The following is a 22,677-nucleotide window of genomic DNA, read 5'->3' as shown; positions in this document are numbered from 1 at the left end:
GCTGACGGTTGAGTGGGCGAAATTTTCCATTGGTCAGCGCACGCTGTTACTAGGCTGGCCAGGCGGCGTGGGGCGGCTCTCCCCCTTCCGATGAGTCGGCGCTGAGCTTCAGTCAACGCGACGCGCCCCGATCCGCCGCCGCGCCCGACCGCCCGCCCGCCCGCGACCCGCCGCTGCTGCCCGCCCTGAGGAGCCGCCGCTGCCCGCCTCCCCTCGCCCCTTCCCCCCCAGCGCCATGGCCTCGGGTTCTGAGTAAGTGCGGGCTGCCCGGCGGCAGGCCGCGGCCTAGTCCCCGCCGCCGCTGCGGCCTTGGTCCTGAGCCCGGCCTAAGAACGTCCTACCTCGCAGTGGGCCCGATCCGTCCCCCGGCCCCGCTATGTCACGCAGGGCCTGAGGAGAAGGCGGTGCTGGGAGGGGGATGGGCCGCTCCGCACTCCCCCCCCCGCCCCCCCAACCCCGGGCCGGGCCTCGCCTCCCTGGGAAGTGTCGAGTCATGGGTGGGGGCAAGGCCTGGCCTAGCCGGGCAGGGCCCTGGGCCCCGGCCTTACCCCGCCGTGGCCCGGACCCTCCCGCCTGGGCTCGGCCTTAGCTAGGGCGGGCTTTGTCTGCTAAGCCTCGGCGCGGTTGTTGGGGCAGCGGGGGAGGGGGGAGGGGGGCAGCGGCACGTCCCGGTCCGGCTAAGTCGGGACTAGTGGGGGACTTGGCACTGCGAGGCGCAGACATGTTCTGCCGGTCTGGCTCCTGCCGCAGCCGGCTGCGCTTTCGTCTCCGGTGTCTCGCCTTGCTCTGTTCTCAGTCCCAGGCTGAGGATCGTCTTTTAGGGCTCCTCAAATATGAGTCGAGTAATAGCGGTCTCTCGGCCCCAAGCCCATGCCACTTCATTGCCCCTTGGGAGGAGTGAAAATAGAACTTAAAGATAAATTTCCCAAATCCAAGAGTACTTGAAGTGATTCTTTGGCATTGCGGAATCCCTTTTGGTCCCTTTTTGTCCCCTTCGTGTCTGTTGCTTACGTTCTCCTTTTCTTTTGCAAATCCTGAAATTCAGAGTGGCTCGGTCCTACTGAGTCAGTTCCACAAAGGTGTGCCAAGAATTCATATCCGTGGTAGAATTTGTGATGGAAGTGATGGTCTCAGAGGCGTGTTTTGCAGCTGGGCAAGGTGAACAGTGTCTTTAAAAAGAAAATTCTACTTCAGTAAAGTGCTTCTCACAGCATAGGGATCAACCAAAGTTGTTCTGGAGCTGGAAAACAGTTACTTTTTAGTTGCCATTTTTGGGTCAATGCGGGTGGCAGCCATCTTGCTGAGTTGAGCCTTACCACGGTGAGTAGTGTTGCAAGAGCGAAGAGAGCATGGGTTCCAAAGGGGTGCTGGTTTTCCTGTGCCTACCTGTCTGAAAGAGCATTGAGAACTTGGCACCTCAGCACAGGTATGAACTCACCACTTGGTTGCTATGGGTCGTTCCATGAGTGGCTACAATCATCAGGTACCTCACTCGTGTCCGTGGATAAAATGTTTTATTTGCTTTATTTTTCCCTATACCAACCAGTCTATAACATGGATATTCAGGATGGTAAGAAACCACTGATGGGTGGTTCATGAGGATATTGGTAAGAAGCCACACCAGTGTACAGAAGGCATGGGTGTTTTCACTTTCATTACTGCAGTTGGAATCACTTTGAGTCAGTGCCTTTTCACTATATTTTTAGCACAGACTTGAAGGAACAACTTCTTCCCTTACTTTAAGTGGAACTTTTGAGGTTGGTTACTCGTTTTCAGAAGAATCACTGATAATTGGTGATTACTTTCTGCCCTGGCTCTTCATACTATCCACCATAATGCATAGCCTCTGGGTGTTATCATGAGCTGAGAGGGGGGAGTTCTGACACACAGGAAAACGATGCACTGATGTAAGTTCTAAAAAGTCCCACCGGCCTTTGCCTCTGTCAGGTGGGGCTGTTGGACAGCTGTACTGAGAGAGAGAAGGGAGCTAAGGATGGGAACCGGTTAGTTTGGTCTTTAGGGCTAGTACATATTTGCTTAAGTTTTTTTGATGTCTTGTACTTTATGCACTGGTTTGGCCATTAGCTGTTCTGGGGATTGTGTCCTCGCTTCTGGCCTCTGTCTAGGGACAGGCTTGATGCAGGCTTTGAATTTCCTTTTAATGCCGAAGCAGCTCTAAAGCTACGTGTTTTTTGTTCAGTTTATCTCTTTGTTGAGTCAGTGAAGGTGCGAGAGTACGGAAAGTGTGTGAGGCACCTGGCAAAAGGGGTGAGTAGGGGAGGTGATCCAGAGGATTTCTACCAGGATCTCTCTGATAGGAAACTCATTGAGGAGCTTTAAAAATTACCCAGGTGAGCTGTCTGTTTTACCCTTTGCTAGAGTTTAGCAGCACACATAGGAAAGTTGGCAGGAGAAGACCCAACCCATGCCTTAGGCTTTCCTGCTGGGAATTTTCAGTTCGGGCTCTGTGATGCACAGGTGTTGGGGATTGTCTGAGTGTGGTGGGGGTACACAGGCATGTTTTGCTCCATCATCTCAGTTGCAGTGCAAGGAACCTCCAGGAGAGCTGCAATGAGGGCATATGGTGATGATAATAATATTCTAAATTGCTGCTGGAAGTTGGGTAGTGCTTGTCTCTTGAAGTCCTTACCCTTGTCTGCAGGAGAAAGAATATCACTCTCCTGCTTAGCTGAAATCTTGATTTCCCAAAATCTTTGTTTCTTTGTCTGCAGAACTTCCAGGTCAGATAACTGAAGCCGACCCCACACATTTAGATGCCTGCATGCTGTTTCTTGGAGACCTTTATTCCATATTTAATGCCTCCAAGCTTTTTGATTGCTTTAAGTGCAGTAGTGTACTGACAGCATTGATCCAGCCCTCCCTTCTTACTTAGGAAGCTGTAGATGTGGCTCTTCAGTACTAAAACTTTTTTCTTGCATTCAGCAGAACCAAGTCAACCTGTTGCTGTGCTCTTCAGTGCTGCTGTTTATTGGAGGTGTCTGAACTTCCTTTCCAGATTTATACAGCTTTTGGACCAAAACTGCCAATAAACCAAAAGCTTCCACTTGCTGCCCAGTTCCTCTTCTGTTTATTTTTGTCTTGTGTCCTAGGCTGGTTTTCAGGCTGCACAGCAGTCTCTGCGTCCTGAGGGACAGATGCTCAGTTTCAGTGACAGTTTATGTAGCCGAAGTCTGGCAGCAGTTTCCTATCATTCCTGTATCTCCTGTGCAGAGGGGTATGAATTACATTCACACTTTGAACAGGCTAAATAGGAGTATCGTTTCTTTCTGGTGTCTGTTGGCTCAAGTTTTAAAATCTAACTGGTAAATTAATTTGCAATGTCCAGGAGCTAATGCTGAGGCAGGGTCCTTACAAGTAGGTTGTTGTTTTTATCTGCTCTTAAACACAAGATCCTGTCTGACCTGACAATCTGTTGGTTCAGTTTTCGTATTGCTCTCTCGGTTTTCCTGGAAATCACAGACCTTTTAGGACTCTAACAAGACCACATTTTAGGTTGAAGATGGAACGCATGATCTCCTTCCAGCAGGTCTCCAGCAGCCTTTCTGGTGTCTTTTTGGGGTCAGAGGTTGGATCTGTATTATCTCACACGGTCGTTGAAAGGGATGGATGTCGATGTCTTACCTCTTGTGCTCTTTAGTCGAGAGAGGAAAACACGAGTTTTCCAGTGCTAGCAGTCCTGGAAAGACATGTTTCACATCTCCTCCTTTTGTTCACTTAAAATCATGTTCTCTCTCATTTCCAGCATGTTTCCTGGGCTACCAGGGCTTATGTGAAGCTGGAAAGCCTCATGGAAACAAGCTGGCTGCCCTCATAGGCTTGCTTGGTATTGTTCCCCCTTCTAAGTGTGCAAGAAAGGAGCCAATACTGCACAGTCCATCCTGGAAAAAATTCTCACCTGAGGCGTGGGGGAGACCTCGGGTAACATCATGCTGTAGGTGTGTTCCCCCTCTCTGATGTAGTTCTAAAAATCCAGAGAGCGTGTCAAGTGGCGCACTGCTGCCACGGTCTGCCTTTGTCCTATGTAGCTGCTTGCTCTGCCACTTCTACTCAAGGTTTGCGTTATTCTGGTTATTTCATCCCTAAAAGGGCCAAAGGGCCAACACCGCTGTCCACAAAGCTTCCTACTCTGCCAGTGCTTGCTGCTTGCTTAGGGCAAAGGAAGACTTTATTTTCTTTTCTTTGTCAGAATCAAACAAAACTGTGCAAAGTTTTCTGCTCCTACCTTAGGCACTGGCATATCTGGAATGCTTTGAGAAAGCAGTCGGGTGCCCACCAGGGGAAGTTACAACAGTCTGCAGCTGTCATGGCAGGCTGAGGTGCGGCTTCCAAGAGCTCCTCAGGAATCCATTGGTTCAAATTCGTATTTCTTTCACAGACTGAATTATTTGCTCTGTTGGGTTTTGAAGGAAATGACTTACTTAACCTGACTTTCTTCCATTTCTTTGCTGTTTGGTTTGCTCCATTTTGTCAGGACTACTGAATTCTCTATCATGTTTCTTGTGGTTTAGTGGGCTAGAGCTGCAGTGACTCCTGTAAAGGTATTATGGAAAGGTGCTTATATCCCAAAAAGGTGCTTACACCCTAAAAAGAACCCCCCCACTTTTTTTTCACAGGCACTTGAATATTTCTACTGTCTTGCTAGGTTTAACTCATAGGCCTCGACAGGCTAAACTCTTACAACTCTTCCTGTGAGGGGAGCTGCAGCATTGTCCTTTAATTCCTCTATTTATCTGGGATTTGGCACCACATAGACTTGAACTTTTGTCCCAGTGGCAGTGGTTACATGAGATTTCAGATGAGTCTGACTAACTCTTCTAGGCAAAACATCTTACAGTCAGCAACATCTCACAGACCAGTTCTTTTCATAGATAGTTTTGTAGCTGTTTCCATTTGAGGCTGGTAGTTACTTTTACTGACAGAAAACATTGTGCTTTGAACTCCTGCCGCTGCTGCCTGTGAAAAACTTTCTCCTTTGTCTTACAAACAAGTATCATTTCTAAAAGGCAAGACAACAAAGAAATCTGTAGAAGATGGAGATGAAGACAGGGGGGTGGCTGGAAAGCGGGGAGCAGTATCACTCAGCCTCATAAACTTCTGTTTCCTTTGCCAGTTCTAAAGCGGATGACTTATCAACTGCTATTCTGAAGCAGAAGAACAGGCCCAATCGGTTAATTGTTGATGAAGCCATCAATGAAGACAACAGTGTTGTGTCACTGTCCCAGGTGCGTCATCTACAAAAGCAAAGCACTTAATCTGGTAATTTGCAAGCCGTTGCGGTGTGCTAACTTGAAATGTAACTTTGCAACATGAAGCCAAGTATTTGTGTCAGAAGCTGGAGCTGTTATGAGTGAGGGAGGGTCATCTTGGCATGTTCCCTAGCGCTCTTCCATGATAAAATGTATTTTGATTCTCAGTTTGTAGGATTCCGTTGATTTTGTGCCCTTAGTTTAGCTTCAGATTCTTAACCAGCATAGTGGGAGCCTCTGTCCTTGCGGGTTTAGTGTATCGCTTCCAAGATGTCGCTCTCCAAAGTCAAGTAACTCTCCTTCAAATGCTTGAATTCTTGTTTTGTCAAAAGCTTGTTCTAATGCTGTTACTCTTTATAGGCAAAAATGGACGAATTGCAGCTGTTCAGAGGAGACACTGTTCTGCTAAAAGGAAAGAAGAGGAGAGAAGCAGTCTGCATTGTTCTGTCAGATGATACCTGCTCGGATGAGAAGATTCGCATGAATAGGGTTGTTCGCAACAACCTGAGAGTGCGCCTGGGTGACGTGATCAGGTGAGGACTTGTTTGCAAACTGCTGCGTGTCCCTGTGTTTCCTAAATAATGTGTGCTGGCTCTGAATGGACTGAGTTGGTAGCAGAGACAGGATCTAGGAGGTATTCTTACGTCTTCCAGAGGAGATCACAGAAATGTTTTCAAGTGCATGGCTTACATCAGGGATCTCGGTTTACTTTTGCATGTGTTTGTGATTGTAAGCATATTGAGATTAATAGAAAAAATGGTGCTAAAGATTCTTGAAGTCTCTTCAGGACCTTTCGAGCCCCAGTCCTGTCATTAAATTGAGTGGTTTGGTTACCCTGCTGTTGTCCCAGTCATCTTCCCAAATTTACATTGTCAGGTGAACTCGCAAATGTTTAATGTTTAAATTTTTAATATCTACAGCCTTAACTGTGGAAGGCATTAAGCACCATTGTAATTGATCATGTAGTATCTGAGCTGCCCTATGGCGAAGAGAAAAGTTGCTAGAAATGAGTGACAAAAACATGAAGCAGTCAAACAGCAAGATTAAAAATCCCCAAAGGATGTATATATTCTAGTTTTTGTTACAAAAATAACTTTTAAATTAGGAATGCTTAAACAGTGTTCCGGGGTTTTGTTGTTCAACACTTGCAGAAAGTATTGGGAAAGCATTGAAGTGTACCTTTCCGACTTATGGGAGGCAGGTTCCATTCTGTGATGGGAGTGCAGGGAAGAACATATGAGCCTTTTATAAACATAAAAGTGCTGCTTTGCCAGTTTAAATATGGGAGGGCTGACAGCTCTTCCTCCTGAGCATTTTCCTAATCTGGAATATCCTACACATTCTGAGACAATTGGAGCATGGTCTCTGATGCTAAGCTTCCTGGGGTGATATCTCGAATAATGTTTAAATGCAAATATGTTTCTTAGGAAATTTGTAGAGGAGAGGAATGAGGCTGTTCCACCCTTTTCTCTACCACTACAAGATTAAAGTTTTAAACACCACTGCAGTTGGAACTGAACAGTGTTTTGTGCCAGTCTGTGGATATAAAATAGAGGTGAATCCTTACTTGAAGCTGATATGAAGTTACTGCTGGTGTTGTTTCTAGTGTGACAGTCCAGCCTTTTCTCTGCCGTGACTGTGTCTGTAGTGGTTATCAGTCTTCCAGACGCATTACTGATTGCCAAGTGTCATGGTTTTAGCTGGGGTAGAGTTAGTTTTCTTCACTATAGCTGGTACAGGGCTATCTTTTGGGCTTAGTATTCTCTCCCCCATCTTACTGGCATGGGGGCAGTGAGTGAGTGGCTGGGTGGTGCTGAGTTGCTGACTGGGGCTAAACCATGACAGTATTTTCACAGCTCTTGACCTCAAAGTCTTTCTTGCTGATCTTGAGCTGCTTATTGTGTTACTTTCTGTGGCCTCATTTCTGCCAAAATCCAGATTCATGTGCTAATTGCACCCTATGTGTGGTCTGTCACCTGTTTTCCTTCTGGGACAGTCTGTCTTTTGCTTTACCCTTTCTGCTGTCTCCTCTCTGTAAAGCATACGGTAGAAGAATCTATTAAGAGTCTTTAACAAAATTCAGGTATGAAAAGTCGTACGCTCAGCTGCTGTTCTGCGTAGGCTTTTCTTAGCTGGCAAAGCCAGTTTGAGCTTTCTGCAACAGCTTGCTACTCTGAGGTACTGTTAGAGTAGGCTGTTGTCATACACTGCAAAATAACAACTGTGGTGTTTATTTAAAAAGGGGACAGGGGCCTTAGCCTAAATGTCGGCCTCCACAAAGCAGGACTGACGGACACCTGGCTGTGAGCTGGTTACCCCCAGTGGGTACTGTGAGAACCCTTGTCAGAATCAGGGCTGTCAGTGACAGGGGCTCTGGTCTCTTTAGTAAGTTAGGGAGAGGAAGGAAGAAAGAGCTTCCCCCAGCTCCTTTTCCCTCGCAGCTGGTTCAGCAGTAGCCTATTGCTGAAACAAAAGTTAGCTTGTGACTCTTGCAGGTCTTCAGCCTTCATTAGTTATTTGTGAATGTGCCTTGGGGGTGGTGAGGGGGGTAGGAGGAAAGTATGAGACTCTCCAGCAGCCTTGGGTAGGGTTGAGAGGAGTGAAAGAGAGTGTGTGTTGCGAAGACTAGCTCTTGGTGGGCGTGGTTTTTGCATTGTCAGCATTGAAATGTTCTTATGCAGGTGGGAATTCTAACAAGAGCTTTGGAGGGTCCTTTCTGGCTTTTGTACTGGCCTGGGAAGGGGCATTGCTGCCTCTTCAAGACTCAGGTGTAAGTCCAACGTGATGTGGCTAACGTGACTAACCGGAGGCTTCTTTTGTTGCAGCATCCAGCCTTGCCCAGATGTGAAATACGGCAAACGTATCCACGTGCTGCCAATTGATGACACGGTAGAAGGGATCACAGGGAATCTGTTTGAGGTCTATCTCAAGCCGTACTTCCTGGAAGCATACAGACCCATCAGGAAAGGTAAGAGTGCTGTAATGGGAGTCCTGATGGCAGCAAGCATGAGCTAGCCCTGAGGCTGAATAAAGATAATTTCTAGAAGCTGGCACAGATCTCTGCAAAGCATTAGATAGACATCTGTAGAGTGAGATTTTGTTGGTGCTGATTTAATTTTTTTCCTAATCTTCAGAAGAAAGGGTGATTGCTGCTGCTGGCTGGTGGAGCAGCTTGATAGTTCTCCTGCATTCTTTTGCTACAAGAGATGGGAGAGCATCACAAAAGGCGCAGGTAGAACTCAGGAGAAAACCTCATTAAACTAAGTTGCTGCCACTTGATGGAATTGGGAGTTGCCTGCATATTAATCAATGGGTTAGGTAGACCAGCTGGCACCCTGATGAAATTCACTTCTTCAAAGTAATTTAATTAATAACTGGGAGAGTGTGTAGGAAACCACATGCTCTTTTGGCGTTGTGCTAGTAGCATTTCTGCCAGAGCAAATAGGTCCTAATGCTCTATAAACACCAGTTGAAGTTACCCAGCTTCTGTAGCCCAGTTTAGCCAGGAGTCAGAGGCAGTATTATGTATTATTCTGCTTCAGGAGACGATCAGTTATAACTAGTAACAACTTAAAAAATTTTTATTAAGTTAGGGCTTTTTGCCTGTTTTAGAAGTGTTAAACTGAAACTGAATGGAAAAGAAATGTGATTCCTTGCTTTTGTGTTTTGTATTTAGGCAGAGTATTCTTTTCTATTGTTTGCTGGTTTTGTTTGCTGTTTGTTACTGGATGAAATTTGAGAACTGTAACTGCTGCAGATCTAAACGCTGCTCGGGTAGTCACAGTATGTGCAGCTCTGGAGATTAAAATGCAGAGCAGTGTTACGAATGCCAGCAGTGCGTGCCTGCATAACCCGTGTCCTTGTCCTCTGGGGCTGCTGGTAGTACAAGGGCCAACATGTCTGCAGATGTCAACTGCAGCAGGCTACTGAAGTGTGGGGTTTTGCAGGTGATATCTTCTTAGTGCGTGGAGGGATGCGTGCAGTGGAGTTTAAAGTGGTGGAGACAGATCCAAGTCCGTACTGCATAGTGGCTCCAGACACAGTGATCCACTGCGAAGGAGAGCCCATCAAACGAGAGGTGAGCGGAATCCTGCTATGCCATTCTACTGAATCCCCTCTGTCCGAGGTCTGTTTCTGTGACAGTGCTTGAGAGCAGCAGTGTTTGCAGCTCCTGTTTTGGCATTTTGTGTATTGAATGTAATGGATAGAAACTCCTGTTTCAGGAGATGAGCTGCTGCTGAAGGTTGCCAGAGAAATGTACTTCCAGTGTCTGTCCTCGTGCTGAGATAGCACCAGTGCCTAGGCTTACTAACGAGGTGCTGTACTTGGCAGCAGCTGGTTTTGCATTGGCTTCCAGATATCTCATGTTGGACTTAGATGCATCCTTTAATTCCAAAGTTCCCTTGATCCATATCAGGGAGGGCTCACAATGTTGCTAAATTTCATGCCATGTAAAAAGAAAGCAATTAGTGCTTTTTTATTGAGAAATTTGAAATCCCAAAATGGTTGACTTTCTAAAAAACTAAAAAATTCCCAACACTACATCTGACAACTGTATGATAGCTGCTGTATGTCAAGTTGTTAGAGATATGGCATATGGTTGAAGGAATAAGTATACCTTATACTGAGCTTTGTTGTCTGTTGCTGCCTTTGTTAGCCACATCAGGGTCACAGAGCTTGTTTTGTGCTAGGGTCTGTAGGGAACTTGGCAGCAGAGGCTGTCATTCAAGGTGAGCTTCAGTGAGGTCTAGGAATGTGCAGGCACTTCCCTTTGTATGTCTGGGAAGACAGAGCTAAGAAACAAGGAAGACTTGAAAGTGAGAATCTCAAGACAGCAAAGAAATGGCTATGAGCAAAAACCTTCTTTAGACTGGGAAGGGTTGCTGAACTATTGTTTTCACTCAAATGTTTAATGTATTTCCTTCCGGATAGGATGAAGAGGAGTCACTGAATGAAGTGGGCTATGATGACATCGGTGGCTGCCGGAAGCAGCTGGCTCAAATCAAAGAGATGGTGGAACTTCCCCTCCGACACCCTGCGCTCTTCAAGGCTATAGGGGTGAAGGTGAGTCCTGGTGGGCACCCAGTGGGTGAGTGGGCTTGCCCTTGCAGATGACTCTTGACGTCAGAGGTTTATGAGGCATTGGCAGGGGGAATAAGTAATTTGTGCGTTTTTTATGATGGTGTTATTTCCTTACATGCTCTGGACACAGATTAAAATACTGGCAACTTGTAAGGTGGAGTGATGCTTTGAATCAGCGCTGTCAGTTACTGGCAAGGTTTTTGTTTGTGTGTCATGCAAAGTAGTAAGGGTGTTGATAGCAATGCTGGGATGACAGCTTCTGCAGGAGTTCGCATCACAATTTTGGACTGGCTTCATCAAAGACATGCAGTTTCACTGTGAAGCTGCTTAGGCATTCGGATAGTAGCTCCCTGCCTAAGTCCCTTGCCTTTGTCCTCAGCCTCCACGTGGGATCCTGCTCTACGGTCCTCCTGGAACTGGTAAAACACTGATTGCCCGAGCAGTGGCCAATGAAACAGGGGCTTTCTTCTTCCTGATCAACGGTAAGTTTTGTGGCTCCTTTCGCCCTGGATTGGCTGTGTGCTCATTCATCCATCTTAGGGTAATGAATGATATTAACAGGGCTTGTAGAGCCACCTTGTCTCCCTGCCATCCTTCCTTACCTCTTTCAAGTATTCCTCTGGGGACATTTGGAGGCCATTGGTGTGGAGGCACCTGTAGTGGCACTTCCCTTAAGCTTGATCGCATGGTAGCCGGGTGGTTGAAAGATGGCTTTGCGATGCAGGGACTTGGAGTCCATCTGGTTGGGTGTTCATTTGTGTTGATGAGGGCAGAGCTGGGGGTGAAGTGCTGAGATTGTTCTAAGTATATGGGTGCAGGGCGCTTGCTTCTGTTGCTGCCGCCATGTTCCATTCAGAAAAGAATCTGGTCTGCTATGCATTTATTTTCCCCCTCGAGCACAAGACCTGTTCTGTTTCATGTAACATTAATTGCGAGGAACTTTCCTGAAAGCTATAATGAGTACCTTGGGACTTAGCTACCAGTGACAGAACCTCCTGCTGGTAACTCACCTGTAGCAGTTGAGATGGTTACTGGTTTATGTCTGGTAAGGACCAAATTCTGAATTTTCCTTACTGCTTTTCTGTCCCATTTTACAGTGAGTGCTGGAATAACTGAACATTTTTACTTCACAAGTGCTGCTTTCCTTTTCTGATTTCAATTACATAGACCCACGAAGGTGATAGCAAAGGACGGTATAGCATGGCATAGCAGTGACCAGCAGCAGGGAAGTGACTTGCTTTGTATCTCAAGATATCAAATGTAAATGGGCTGGTTTTAACCATATGTCACCCTTGTCATACGCTTCCTGAAGTGTGTGGAAGCTGCCACAGAATGCTAATGAGCCAGCCATTTCTTTAGAGACTTGTATGTCTATTGCATAATAAAAACAACATTGTGAGAGTTAGTGATGTCTCTGTCTGCTGGTCCTAAGCCTGGAGCTGTGGGCAGTGCTGTAGACAGAGCTGATATGAACTGGTGAGTTACTGGTAACGAAACACGCCTAGTACCTCCTGCGCCAGTGGCCCTGCAGCTGGTGCACTTCAGTCAGCAGGCAGCTTTGCACTCCTGAGGGTCAGGTTTCTTATTCTTGGATCTGTTAGAAGCATGCTTTCTCTTTACCATTCCCATCAGCATGATGGAAAAATCTGTGAAAACAAAATAAATCTGTGCACTAGTGTTCACCAGTTGTAGGAGATTTCAGGGGAATGCTGTCCTCCCTTCTGGGATTGATATGCTCACACCTCTTTTTTTTTTATTTATTTACTCTCTGATAGGAGATGGGGTTTGGGGTTTTGTGGGTGTTTTGTTTTGTTTTGGTTGGTGTTTTAAAAACTCATAGGATCTTACAGAGGAAAATGTGTACCTGTGTAATATAAGCTAAAAGCAGCTTTAGAATCTGAAGCGTTTTCCTTCCCTACCCTCATAATTCATCACTAAATAATTCAATTGGTTCTCTTGCAAGCCAGGATTGTCATTAACAGTGTGCGGTGGCACATTACAGGGAACCTTACCAAGTGTGAAATAGGGTAAGGAGAGAGGTGGCTAAAGGTAGGTTATTGACTAGCATTGCATTCCATTAAACTGAAAACACCAGAAAAATGATAGAAAGTTACTTGGCATGCTGTCTTGCCTGTTCAGCTGCAAATTTAGTGAACTTGGTTGATAGCATTTGCTTTGGCTTGGAATATAGATTGTCCATGTGAATGCTGTACTAGAAAAATTCAGCTGCATGTCTTGGGGCTAGCTGCCTCTCTCTGGGTGCCGCAGTGCTGCTATTTTTTCAGGTCCTGAGATCATGAGCAAGCTGGCTGGTGAGTCTGAGAGCAACCTGAGGAAAGCCTTTGAAGAAGCAGAGAAGAATGCTCCTGCTATCATCTTCATTGATGAACTGGATGCCATTGCTCCTAAGAGAGAGAAGGTAAATAAAGTCTGTAGAAGGTAAAGAAGTGTGTCCTTTTTGGCACCAGCTGGTCTGATTCTCTGCATTTGACTACAGGGTTGTTGTGGTTTAGCCCCAGTCAGCAACTCAGCACCACCCAGCCGCTCGCTTACTCCTGCTCCATCCCTGTGGGATGGGGGAGAGAATCTGAAGGGCCAAAGTAAGAAAATTCATGGGTTGAGAAAAGAACAGTTTAATAATTAAAGTAAAACAATAATACTAAAATGAAAAGGAAAATAACAAGAGAGAGGTGAAACCTCGGGAGGAGGGGAAAAAACCAAACAACAAGTGATGCAACCACTCACCACCTGCTGTCCAATTCCCCAGGTCTGCGAGCCATGATGGCTGCCCCCTCCCCCTGCTAACTCTCCCCAGTTAACGTGCTGGGCATGACACCGCATGATATGGAATAACCCTTTGGCCAGTCTGGATCAGCTGTCTTGGCTGTGCCTCCTCCCCTCCCGGCTTCTTGTGCCCCTGGCAGAGCATGGGAGGCTGGAAGAGTCTGTGACTAGTGTAAGCAGTACTTTCAGCAATAACTAAAACATCAGTGTGTTGTCAATATTATTCTCATACTTAGCCCAAAACACAACACTCTACCAGCTACGGTGAAGAAAACTATCCCTGCTAAAACCATGACAATGGTAAAGCAGTATTTAACCTAACACCTGATTTCACTTGGGCTTGAGGAAAATCAGGTGCAGTTCGTGATGTTTCTTAACAGCTCGTGGCTGTTGTTTCTGTCCGCTCTGGTGCAGCACTAGCTCGTGTGCTGTGCTGTGCTGTGCTGTAGAGCTTTTGGTCTAACCACTGGTTTCTCTCTCCATAGACACATGGAGAGGTGGAACGTCGCATTGTGTCTCAGCTGTTGACTCTTATGGATGGACTAAAGCAGAGAGCGCACGTGATCGTCATGGCAGCTACCAACAGGCCGAACAGCATTGACCCAGCACTCAGGCGATTTGGTAACCACGATTGCAGCCTCCTTATGCGATACAGAAGACTTTGTTAGAGACTGTGCTTCAGGGGCTATCGCGTACTTTGTTACAGGCTGTACTTCAGGGGCCTGGGAAGAATTGGGCAGAAATTAATACTAAACATCTTATCTGTGTTTTGACTTGTCTCCAGCTGCTTGTTTGAAATTCATTTCTAGGCTTCCAGCCTTTGGTATCATTTTCTGTGCCGTATTAGGTTAGAACTTTTGTAGAAGTAAAATGATACTTTGAAGTGGAAAAGTGTGCTAGCATGTGTTAGGTGAGGCTATTTCAGGATATGCTGAAGGAGTAAATGCTTAAGGGGGTATTATTGCCTTAGATTGGAGAAGGCTCTGAATTGTCTGATTTCTTTCTTTTATTGATGAGAAGTCTGGTAGTTTGAGATTCAGGTTTTTGAAACTTTGCACTGTGAATGAATGTCTGGTGTGTGACCAGTTGGTGAAGTCTGTAATAGCAGACGAGTGTGCAGGGAAAAATGGCCTCTTAAATGTGTAGCAAGCCATCTGAACACACAGCTATGGCTAGAGGAAAATGTTAGGTGTACGTACCTTAGCTAATATTGCAAAATTTTGACCACTTGGGTACTGCTGTGGAGGTTCATAAAAATTAAATCTCTCAGTATCTGCGGACTGTGTGATGAGGACACTAAGGTAGAAATAAACAAAAATGTCTCATGGTATGTTGGTTTGGGGAAGCATATTTTTCTAAAAATGAGGCTCAGAAAAAGTTACTAGGCCAGCAGTCTTCTGTGTCATATAATCTTGAACTCTAGTTAATACAGTAGTCTCACTTCCCCTAAATGGCCAAAGCCTTTCCTCCTTCTCTGGTCTGGCTGTGCTGCTGTGAAAATAGATGCTGCAGAGAAAGCCAAAGCTCTGGCATTTTCTGAATTTTTATGTGTTTGTGGCTTGTCGTTCTGTTGTTCACTCAGAGGAAGGCAGAAACTGCAGCTCCTCTGGTTTGCAGAATCAGCAGCTCAATATATGTTATGTACTCCCCAGGTCGTTTTGACAGAGAGGTAGATATCGGTATCCCAGATGCCACTGGGCGCCTGGAGATCCTGCAGATCCACACGAAGAATATGAAACTGGCTGACGATGTGGATCTGGAACAGGTGAGTAGTGTGCTGTTAGGAAAGCTTGTCTCTGCAGACAGATGTTCCCAATACTCTGTTTTGTAGTGGAAGAGTTGTTAAGGCTTCATTGCATAAATGTAGTTGCTCATTTGGAACAGCATGAAACTGGGTGAATGTGTGATCTCTGGGCTTCCTTCTAATTAGTTTAACAGTGACCAAAATACTCACTCACGAGTTAAGAATGGCTTAGTGAAACAAACATGTATCAGTCCAGTGTGGAAGTGCCTCGCCACTGCCCCTCTCCGTTTGTTTGCTGTGGCATTGTCTTCTAAAAGTAAAGTAAGCCTGAAACAGCTCACACAGAGCTGGGTGAGTGTTGTGGTGATACTGGATGCCATGTGCAAACTGGGTGGTGCCTGAATGAAGAACCGCAGTCCTCAGGATTATCGGTCTGCATGCCATCTGAATTCCACTTGCAGCTTTGATCTCAAGCAGGAGGTGGAACAATGGGGTCTTTGTCTGTTAAATATGAGGTAGCACTTGTGAATCCGCAGCAAAGCACTGATGTTCCTGTCCTCCAGGGCTTTGCTGCACTTCCCAGTGAGTGACCAGAGTGCACATTGCCCTTGCAGAGCACTTGCTTCTATCCCTGTGAGTCATAGTCAGTGCTCTGCTTTCAGGTGGCAAACGAGACCCATGGCCATGTTGGTGCTGACTTGGCTGCTCTTTGCTCAGAAGCTGCTCTTCAGGCTATCAGAAAGAAGATGGATCTCATAGACCTAGAAGATGAAACCATCGATGCTGAAGTGATGAACTCACTGGCTGTGACCATGGATGACTTCAGGGTAATGCCAGAGTGCCCCTCTTTCTTTTGGGTGCAATATCTAATTGCTTATCTGAAGCATGTGAACATAATGTGTTAGAATTCATCTAGTGCTGTTTCTTCTAATGATAGTGGGCTCTGAGTCAGAGCAACCCTTCTGCTCTTCGGGAGACTGTGGTGGAGGTGCCACAAGTTACCTGGGAAGATATTGGTGGTCTAGAAGATGTAAAGAGAGAACTCCAGGAGCTTGTACAGGTAAGGGTTTCCAACAGATTTTTGCCTAGTCAGCTTGAAAAATAATTGCAATAATAATATCCAGAATGATTCTCCAGATTCCAGTTTGGGCTGTGAAGAGGGTAAATGCAGAGGTTTTTATGGTATTTTCTTGTAATGAGCAGAAAACACCATGCTGTTACAGCTTAGCAAGCTTGAAGAGGAAGGTGGTGGGAAGCAGCATCAGGCTTTCCATAGCTGAGTCTACGGTGCCATCTTGGGTGGGTGTTGTGCTATGTGCAGAAACAGCAGCAGTTCCGCTTCTCTTAAGCGGAGACCAGCAGTGGGAACACTGCTGAGAATCCTCTTACGTGGAGACTTGATACGCCAGAAAGCAGATGAAGAATCTCATACAAAGAGCCTTTGAAGGGCTTCCTGTCAGCATTAGCACAGGGACAGGTGAGAAGTAATTCTGAAGCCTTCTAGGAAGGGAAAGGCTGGGACAGAAAGTCATGAGTGGTTGGTGGAGACTCCTGGTGGCTGCATTGGGATGGTGTGGGTTTGATGTGTTTCTGCCTTCAGTTGGCACTGTAGCAATATCCTGTCTGTGAATAAAAGAGTATAATTTTCAATCTAATTTTCCAATGTTAAAATCATCACCTATCTCTGACCTTGTTGCTAAGGGTAAATGCTCACATCAGATGCCTTGCCTAACTCTGGAGAGCAGAGCAAATAGGTTAGATAATGAGCTGTTCCCTTCTGCTTCTGTAGGGCAGAGTGAAGTTGGGGTTAAGTGTGCTGGAAAACTACCCAAACTGGTACTTAGTTCTTAGAGGTAAATCAGTCATTTAAGGCAGCTTTCTGATTTAGCTGTGGTGCTTTTCAAACCAGTGTCCATTTAAAAACTCCAGTAGCACCAAGCAGGCAGGATCTTGTGTATAACCCACCAGAAATCTCAGGTAGTGTTTCTAGCAGGAGGAGAAACAAAAGTGACCTAGAGAAGGGTGACCCTGCCCATACCAGAGGGGTTGGACCAGATAATCTTTGAAGGTCCCTTCCTACCCAAACCATTTTGTGATTCTGAGGTCCAGGCCTGTTCTGGCTCATCACAAGATGTTCTGGTTTGGTTTGTTCTCTTTCAGTATCCTGTGGAGCATCCAGACAAGTTCCTCAAATTTGGTATGACCCCATCAAAAGGGGTTCTGTTCTATGGGCCACCTGGTTGTGGTAAGACACTGCTGGCCAAAGCCATTGCCAACGAATGCCAGGCAAACTTCATTTCCATCAAGGGGCCAGAATTGCTCACCATGTGGTTTGGTGAGTCTGAAGCCAACGTGCGTGAGATCTTTGACAAGGTAAGTCTTCTCCCTGGGCTGTGTTAGTGCTGAGGTACCCCTAGAACTTTGTCTCCACTGCATCTCTTACTGGCTTGGTTCTTGTTTGTGTCTTCTGTGTTTTCCCCAGTTGCACTGAGAGCAGGGGTGGCTTTCCTGATGTTAGAGAATTAATCCTCTTCAGCAATGTAGCTATTTAAACTGTTTTCTCTGGCTGCAAATTGTATCTGTTGTTACAGGATGATAAATGCCCCAGTGCCTTAGCAGCAAGGCTAGCGTTAGGATGGCATAGATATCCTCCACATCCCTGAAAACTTACCTTGACACCTCATTAGCTGTCGCCATCTACAGATTATCAGAATATCCTGTGGGTTTTTCTCCTGCAATATACGTGGCTTAGAAGTGAGCTCACTCCTAGTGCCCAGTTGCCCTATAGATAGTGGTGTCTTCTGTCTCAGAAGGTACCTGCATGGGTTATTCTAGGAATCCTCGCTCTTGTGTTCAGGGAAGGGGCTGATAGAACAAAGTTGGACGGAGAGTGAGAGAGAAAAACATAGGCTGGGAGGGAAACCCTGAGGCCATCTGCTCCAGCTGTTTGTCCACAGCAGGGAGATAACTTGGAAATCTGATCAGGTTGCTCAGTGCCTCCTGTTCTGAACATGTGCTGAGTGGAGAATCCCTGACCTCTCTGGGCCTGTGTGCTAGTATTTGAGCTCTCTTCTTGTGAAGAATGTGTTTTTCCTTATTTCTAGCTGGAATTTTCTTTGCAGCTGTTTGTGCCTGTGGTCTTTTCATCCTTTCACTGCACACCTTGAAGAAAGACCTGGCTCCCATTTCCCTATCACTACCTATTAGGTAGCTGAAGACAAAAATTGGATTTCCCCCTTCTGTTAATATATATCTTGCCTGGTGGTACTTGAGTGCCTAAATAACCAGTTGACATCACCAGGTCTTGCAGGGAGGGTTGTAGTCCAGGCAAATTGGCTCCAGCTTTCCCTCTAGGCATTGGAGTTGCCACCCTTCTGCCTGCTCCACAGTTCTCCCAGCTTTGGGTAAATTCAGCTGGTTGTTCAGGAGAATTCAACCAAGGGTTTGTGTGGCAGGAGACTGTTCTGGAGCAGCTCCTCCAAGCTCTCCTAGCAGCAGCAGTGCTCTGATACTCCTCTGAGCTGCTTTAATGGTAGGGTAGGCTCAGTGTGAAATCGGTGTGCTCCTCACCAGGTGGTATTAATATGGACTAATTGCTCCCATTTTCATTCTGTAGGCCCGCCAAGCAGCCCCTTGTGTGCTCTTCTTTGATGAGCTGGACTCCATCGCAAAGGCCCGAGGTGGGAATATCGGTGATGGTGGTGGCGCTGCAGACCGTGTCATCAACCAGATCCTGACAGAGATGGATGGCATGTCCACCAAGAAGAACGTCTTCATCATCGGTGCCACCAACAGGCCAGACATTATTGACCCAGCCATCTTACGCCCTGGCCGCCTGGATCAGCTCATCTACATCCCCCTGCCTGACGAGAAGTCCCGGGTTGCTATTCTTAAGGCCAACCTGAGGAAATCACCAGTTGCCAAGGTAGGATCTGTGCCCTGACTCAGATTTGCCCTGTGCTCTACGAGCTCCTCACAAGCTGGGGATGGAGCAGAGGGCTGGTGGCTGCTTCTTGCAGTAGAGCTGGGAAACCTTCAGTCCATGAAGGACGGAAATAAAGAGGTAGGGGGAGGCTTGATCTCCGAGGCTAGGTATCGGCGAAGCATGGTGTCGGTGTGCAAGCACGCAGGTCTCTGCCACACAGCGGAGTGCTGCCCACACTGGGAACAGGAAAGCCTGTAATGGCAAGACGGGAGAGATTCTTCTACTCTGAAAGAAAAACAAATGTAGAACACGGGGGTGGGAAATGGAAATTGAAGAGGAAGCGTTGCAATTAGTTGTTGCTGAACCCTCATCGTAGGCAAGAGCTATGTCCCTTGCCTGGGGAACAGGCAATAATGCAACTGATAGTTAGAGAAAAGCAGATGCCAACAGAGAGCTCAAGCTTTTTTGGGCAAGCTTACCTTCTTAGGTTCTCTGGGAAGGAAGGCTTCAAAGGAGGTTGCAGTGCTACCCCATCAGTTGAGGGGAAGGAGGAGGAGGTTGGTTGCCTTGGTCTGCCTGTGCCCCACCTCTATATCCAGTCTGATGCTGTTTTGTTTGACTCCTGATGCTGAGATGTGAGCAAACCGTATCCAAAATCCACAAGCACAGAGGCATTTATTGCCGCTTTGTGGGCTCTTGGTTGGGTGTGTGGGAAGCGTGGCCTACCTTCCTGTGTGGTTAACTCCTCCCGGAAACAAGAACATTAACAGCTGATCTTTTCAAAATTGGACCAAGTTAAGGCAGCACCTTGGTACAGTGGGACCTGAAGGTGCCTCTCTGTCACCTGAGGTTGTAAGGTGTTAAGGAGAGGTGCCTCTTTTGGTATTTTTCCACTAGGATGTCGACCTGGATTTCCTAGCCAAGATGACTAATGGCTTTTCGGGGGCTGACCTGACAGAAATTTGCCAGCGTGCCTGCAAACTGGCCATCCGCGAGTCCATTGAGAGCGAGATCAGGCGAGAACGTGAGAGGCAGACCAACCCTTCTGCCATGGTGAGTGGGGCACTGAGCTTTCCCTGCTCATAAGACGGGCTGCCCACCTCTGCCCCTGGGTGAGGTGCGATGCGTTCCTCTCTGTAACCCTCGGATGGGGATGAGCAGGCTCTGGGCGTGGAACTGGAGCACTTATCCCCATCCTGTGGGAGGGTGGGTCCCTCACTGCCAGCACTGCTCAGAAGGCCCCTGCTGCACTCACGCTCTGCCACAGCATCCCTTTCCAGCCCCTGCCCTGGTGGGTGTTGGAGCATCCTGGCCTGGAGGGCGGCTGTGGGGCTGCGGAGCTCAGGTGCGCAGCTCACCCTGGCCCTCTGTCCTGTTGCAGGAGGTGGAGGAGGACGACCCGGTTCCTGAGATACGCAGGGATCACTTTGAGGAGGCCATGCGCTTTGCTCGCCGCTCCGTTAGTGACAATGACATCAGGAAATACGAGATGTTTGCACAGACTCTACAGCAGAGCCGTGGCTTTGGCAGCTTCAGGTAACCGTGGGGGAATAGTGGGAGGGCAGCATGGCTTGGCCAGCCCTGCAGTGGGGCACCAGGGCAGCTTCCTGCTGGATTCTGGGTAACAAACCCCTCTTACACCGCACTTTCCTGTTCTCCCCAGTGTGTACAGCGGGCAGCACGCAGCGTGGCGGGTGTAGGCTGTGCTGCACGTTGGCTGCAGCTGCTCCGGTAGCACTCCCAAAGTCCATCAACCCTTTTTTCCTTTAACACAAGCGACAGCCAGCAGCCGTGCGAGCCTTTTGTGTGGCCTGCCATAAGGCTTCGCCCCATTTCTCCTGCCTGTCCCACTTGGCACCGGGGTGTTTGTATGGAGGGAGGGGATGGCGCTGAGCTGTGAGGAGGCTTTTGAACAGCATCTCTTGTCTCCCCCTCTGTGCTGCTGCACGCAGGTTCCCATCGGGTAACCAGGGTGGTGCTGGTCCGAGCCAAGGCACGGGAGGTGGCAGCGGGGGCAACGTGTACAGTGAAGACAATGACGATGATCTCTACGGTTAACTCACTGTCCTCTGTGGACCAAACTGCAAATCAGGCCACGTTGTACAGGGGAAAAAAAAATACAATGTTCAATGGACTCTCAGCTTCTTCATTCCTCAGTCAGAACAGTGTAGCTGCACGTCAGACTTCGTACAGGGAATGTTTTCTGCAAACACAAATCCAGACCGTTGTCGAGTTGGGAGGCAGACAGTGAATTAACAAGGAGGGGAACCAGCTTAATTTCTGAGAAATTTCTGTTCTAGTTTATGTGGCAGAATCAGCAGCTTTAGCAAAGGGTACAATGCTAGCCTGTGTTACAAAAAAAAAAAAGAAAACCAACAAAAAGCCAAAAAAACCAGCAACATAAAAATGATTAAAAAAATTAATAAAAATCCCACAAAACTCTCGCTGGGCCCTGGCAGTTCCTTGGTGTGGTGCTGGTGTGGTCCGTAAGCCTGTGTCTCATGTGCTGTCGGAGCACTCCTCGCTCTGGTGGAGTCCCATCTGTGCATGCGCTTCCCTGCAGCGTACAGCGCTGCTCTTCACTCTTAACGCCTCTTAGCTCACGTTAATGGAATAAATTGTTTTGGCAGTGCCTCTGCTCTGCCCTGGCTTGGTGGGAAGGGCCGAGAGCCTGGCAGCAGGTATCTGCTGCTGCTTCTCTGGCGCCGGCTGCGAGTTGTTGGCTCTCCTGCTGCTTTGGCTCCTCTGCAGGAAAGGACGTCTCCAGCGATCCCTGCCTGCTTGGCCCGGCCTGAGGGCGGGCACGGGGGCTCTCGGGCTGTCTCGGGGTTGTGGTGCAGCGTGACGCCCCTGTGGCCAGGGAAGAGGGGAGCTTCCACACAAAGTTCTGTGCACTCGCGTTCTGGGCTGCGGCCTCGGCTCTCTGGTGCCCACCTTGTGCCCTGTACTCGGTAGCTGGGTTCTGACTGCAGTTCTTCCTTTCTACTGCTTCTAGATTGCTGCCTTGCTCCTTGGTTATTTTCCCTTCTCTGAATGAAAAAAGCACTTCTTTGTGTTTTGTATGAGAAGCCCTGGGTCTGGCCCTGCTGTGTACCTTGGAGGGGGCAGGAGGCTGGGTATGGCCCAGCCCTGAGCCCAAACAGGGGAGCCTGTTTGAGGTGAGGGCTGTTGGCTTTTTGGGGGTGCGGGAACTGGGGGTTTTTGCAGGGAGGGTTAAATGCAGGCTGTGTGGCAGAAGGGTGCTGCTGGGGCTGAGCCCTGAGCCTGAGAAGCAGCATGGGGCCTGGGCAGTGGTAGTTTAAGCCCCAAGGGCTGGCAGGGCTTGGAAGGCTCCATCAAACCCTCTCAATTTAAGGGCAGAGGGGAGCCTCAAAATGGGGAAGGATGAGACTATCCATGAGAGAGGGCTTGTGGGTAGCAGCAGGGAGGAAGGCACGGAATTTGGGAAGGCTGTGTTGAAGCAGCACAGCCTCCTGCTGGGGTAGGAGGGCGGGTGGGCGCAGCTCTCTGCCAGCACGGCTCTTGCCCTGTCCTCCTGCCACCTCCTTAGAGAAACGCTGCTGCTTGTTCTGTGGGGATGCTGGCTGTCACCTCTGGATATGGCAGTGGGGTTGAGGTCGGCTGGTGCCTCACCTGCCTTCTCTTGGGTTAACTGGCAGCTGGAACCTTGTACTCCAGCCCTACTTCCCCGCCTGCGCTTCTCCCCACAGCTCTGGAGGGACAGGGGTGCTGCCTTTGCTTTTGCATTGCGCTGCTTCACCAGGGCAGGCCTGAGCGAGGCCGCTCCAGCCAGGGTGGGAACTGGGAACCAGCGGCTTTCAGCCACCCGGGAAGGGGGAAAGGACCCCAGCCCTCCCCAGGGCTCTCCCAAAAAC

General features: G+C 48.0%; 1 protein-coding gene across 1 annotated transcript; it reads left to right on the top strand.

Annotated features, from left to right (window-relative positions):
• The first annotated feature begins 70 nt into the window (after positions 1-70).
• VCP (valosin containing protein) lies at positions 71-21,246 on the top strand. The gene is made up of 17 exons (XM_064438411.1): positions 71-252; positions 5,132-5,243; positions 5,628-5,800; positions 8,093-8,235; positions 9,215-9,345; positions 10,200-10,331; positions 10,729-10,831; positions 12,635-12,768; positions 13,619-13,754; positions 14,786-14,898; positions 15,540-15,704; positions 15,815-15,937; positions 17,038-17,250; positions 18,494-18,802; positions 19,700-19,855; positions 20,184-20,338; positions 20,755-21,246. The coding sequence occupies exons 1-17, from the start codon at positions 236-238 to the stop codon at positions 20,858-20,860; spliced, it is 2,421 nt and encodes an 806-aa protein (XP_064294481.1). The 5' UTR covers positions 71-235; the 3' UTR covers positions 20,861-21,246.
• The last annotated feature ends 1,431 nt before the right edge of the window (positions 21,247-22,677 follow it).

Source organism: Phalacrocorax carbo, chromosome Z (genome assembly GCF_963921805.1).
Source record: "Phalacrocorax carbo chromosome Z, bPhaCar2.1, whole genome shotgun sequence".
In the NCBI taxonomy this organism is placed as follows: domain Eukaryota; kingdom Metazoa; phylum Chordata; class Aves; order Suliformes; family Phalacrocoracidae; genus Phalacrocorax; species Phalacrocorax carbo.
Note: the sequence above shows the minus strand (reverse complement) of the source record. Positions and strands in the feature narration are given on the sequence as shown.

Coding starts and splice junctions, on each gene's coding strand:
- VCP (XM_064438411.1), top strand. Junction 9,346..10,199: donor GAGAGCCCATCAAACGAGAG/GTGAGCGGAATC, acceptor CCTTCCGGATAG/GATGAAGAGGAGTCACTGAA. Junction 19,856..20,183: donor AGACCAACCCTTCTGCCATG/GTGAGTGGGGCA, acceptor GTCCTGTTGCAG/GAGGTGGAGGAGGACGACCC.